The sequence below is a fragment of the Necator americanus genome, chromosome V (genome assembly GCF_031761385.1).
Source record: "Necator americanus strain Aroian chromosome V, whole genome shotgun sequence".
NCBI lineage: Eukaryota > Metazoa > Nematoda > Chromadorea > Rhabditida > Ancylostomatidae > Necator > Necator americanus.
This window is the reverse complement of record NC_087375.1, coordinates 4,413-6,412: the sequence shown is the minus strand read 5'-3', so window position 1 is coordinate 6,412 and position 2,000 is coordinate 4,413. Positions and strand designations below refer to the sequence as shown.

Below are 2,000 nucleotides of genomic sequence, written 5' to 3'. Positions count from 1 at the left end.
TACGTTTTGAACAACGTGTTGAAGTATGGGAAGTGCTTCAACCATGGATTAACGAACAGCATCGTAGCCCCCGGTCCTGCGAAAATGCGCATTTGTCGGGAGATCAGAGTTTTCATTTGGCGGAATTCGTCAATGTGTTCCTGAACATTTCCAAATAGATCTGTGGTGCAATGTTTTGTTCATCCTCAGCGTCGAGATTGCTTGAAGACAAAGCATAACCCAAAATTGTCGGGCTGATGCATTACGTCCTCTGCCTCGGGGAAACAGCCATTGACTCTCTGGCTCTCTGTATCCACCAATCGATGTCACAATGATCGATGGGACGGTGAGACGTGGACTCTTTTTCCTTTTTTTCGATGATTTCCTTCTTTTTGGGTGATTGTGCATTGTTGGAACCAATTCATAGCCGCAGTTTTTTCATCACCACTCGCACCATACGCCTTCGATCGGTGTCTCATCAATCGGCGGGAGCACAGGGGAAAGTCACCAGCGTTCGCCTCCGTCGGAGACGCAACGCACAAGCACCAAGAAGTATCGACGATAACTATATGTTTGTCAAAAAAAGCTGTACAATAAAGCATGAATCTTCTTAAAGGAAGAAAAAATCACGTATGCGAAGATTTGGTTCCCAATGTACCTCATCGAACCGATAACCAAACAAAAGTTGATTGATCACTGATCCTACCGCCACATCAAATACATCCTAAATGTACTGCGATAAGTGTTGATCTCCAGCAGAACATTTCCAGATTACTGCTATTATTTGTGTTCGACACAAATAAAATACCTGTAAATTCAATTCAACTCCATGATGGTCGTTCAATGTCTCCGTCATCGCTTCCATTTCCAGAAGAATCTGGGGAAATAATCCTCATTAGGTATTCAATAATCAATGTCTTATGTTATTTTTAAAACCATCATTCCACGAATCTGAGGTGGTCCGGGTTTCAGGTGGATTATGTCTATACGGGGTCGTAGATTTTGGGGAGGAGGGTGATTCCGTTCATTTCTTCCTAATTGCCGTAAAAACGGCCCGGAATATGCGGCTTCGAGCGTTCTGGCGCACTATTTTCTGCGACGAGTTCGATTGGAGCCCGCTAGCCCTGTGCACGTGCCGCATCTTCCTCATCTTTTTAAGGCAATTAGGAAGAAATGAACAGAATCACCCTCCTTCCCATAATCTACGACCCTGTATAGGCATAACCCATCCGAAACCCGTCCCACCCGAGATTCGTGGGGTGATGTCTTTAAGATAATGTCTGTGACAATTACCACTAAAAGGCTGGAGAGTTGAACAGTAATCGGAAAAGCAGTGATCTCAGTTTGAACTTCGGACTTACACAAAAAGAAATCAATAAATCAAAAATCACCCTCTGTTCCATCCCATCCTTGCCGAGTCCAAAATCTCTAAGAATATGTAAAGCAAATCGTCTATGATCGCGCCACATTTCACCAACCGTATCCACAATACCGTAAACGCCACCTGCAAAAAAATCACCACACCATCTATCCAGGTAATGAGAATAAGAAACCAATAATTATAGAAATGCAATCGCGTACCTCTGAAAACATTTGAAAATTCTTGCACCTGAAATTTCCCAGCAAACGCATCACCATCTTTGACAAACGTTTCTTTCAGAGTACCGTAGTCGCTGATGATCACTAATGGGAGGGACGCTGAATTTTCCCATAAATTTCAAACAGACACGAAAAGGTCCTTTAAAGGTGTGGAAGGATATTAATAAGGTAGCTTTAAGTGTTCTGAGAATGTCTTTTGAAAAAATGGACGTCTTAGGAAAGAAAGTGAACAATGAGTCAAAAATTCTATCATAAAGAACCATTGTGTGACAGTTCACGTTTCATTTTCACCATCCTATCGCATGTATTGGAAACTGAAGCTGATCAATCAGTAATTGCAGTAATTTTGCATCTAGAGCTGAGCTGAGAAGAGCTTCAATCGAAAAACTAAGGACTTTGATTTTCCAAGAATTATGATCAAT

The 2,000-nt window shown here is 42.0% G+C and overlaps 1 protein-coding gene across 1 annotated transcript in view; it reads right to left on the bottom strand.

Annotated features, from left to right (window-relative positions):
• The window catches only part of RB195_012525 (uncharacterized protein), a gene marked incomplete at both ends in the record, with an annotated part of 7,185 nt that overhangs the window by 773 nt on the left and 4,412 nt on the right, over positions 1 to 2,000 (bottom strand). The window contains 6 exons of the mRNA XM_064201932.1: positions 43 to 140; positions 638 to 703; positions 788 to 856; positions 1,371 to 1,483; positions 1,561 to 1,677; positions 1,839 to 1,872. Coding sequence (XP_064057814.1) covers positions 43 to 140; positions 638 to 703; positions 788 to 856; positions 1,371 to 1,483; positions 1,561 to 1,677; positions 1,839 to 1,872 — 497 coding nt within the window. Of the gene's footprint in view, positions 1 to 42; positions 141 to 637; positions 704 to 787; positions 857 to 1,370; positions 1,484 to 1,560; positions 1,678 to 1,838 lie in introns of the transcript that reaches the window.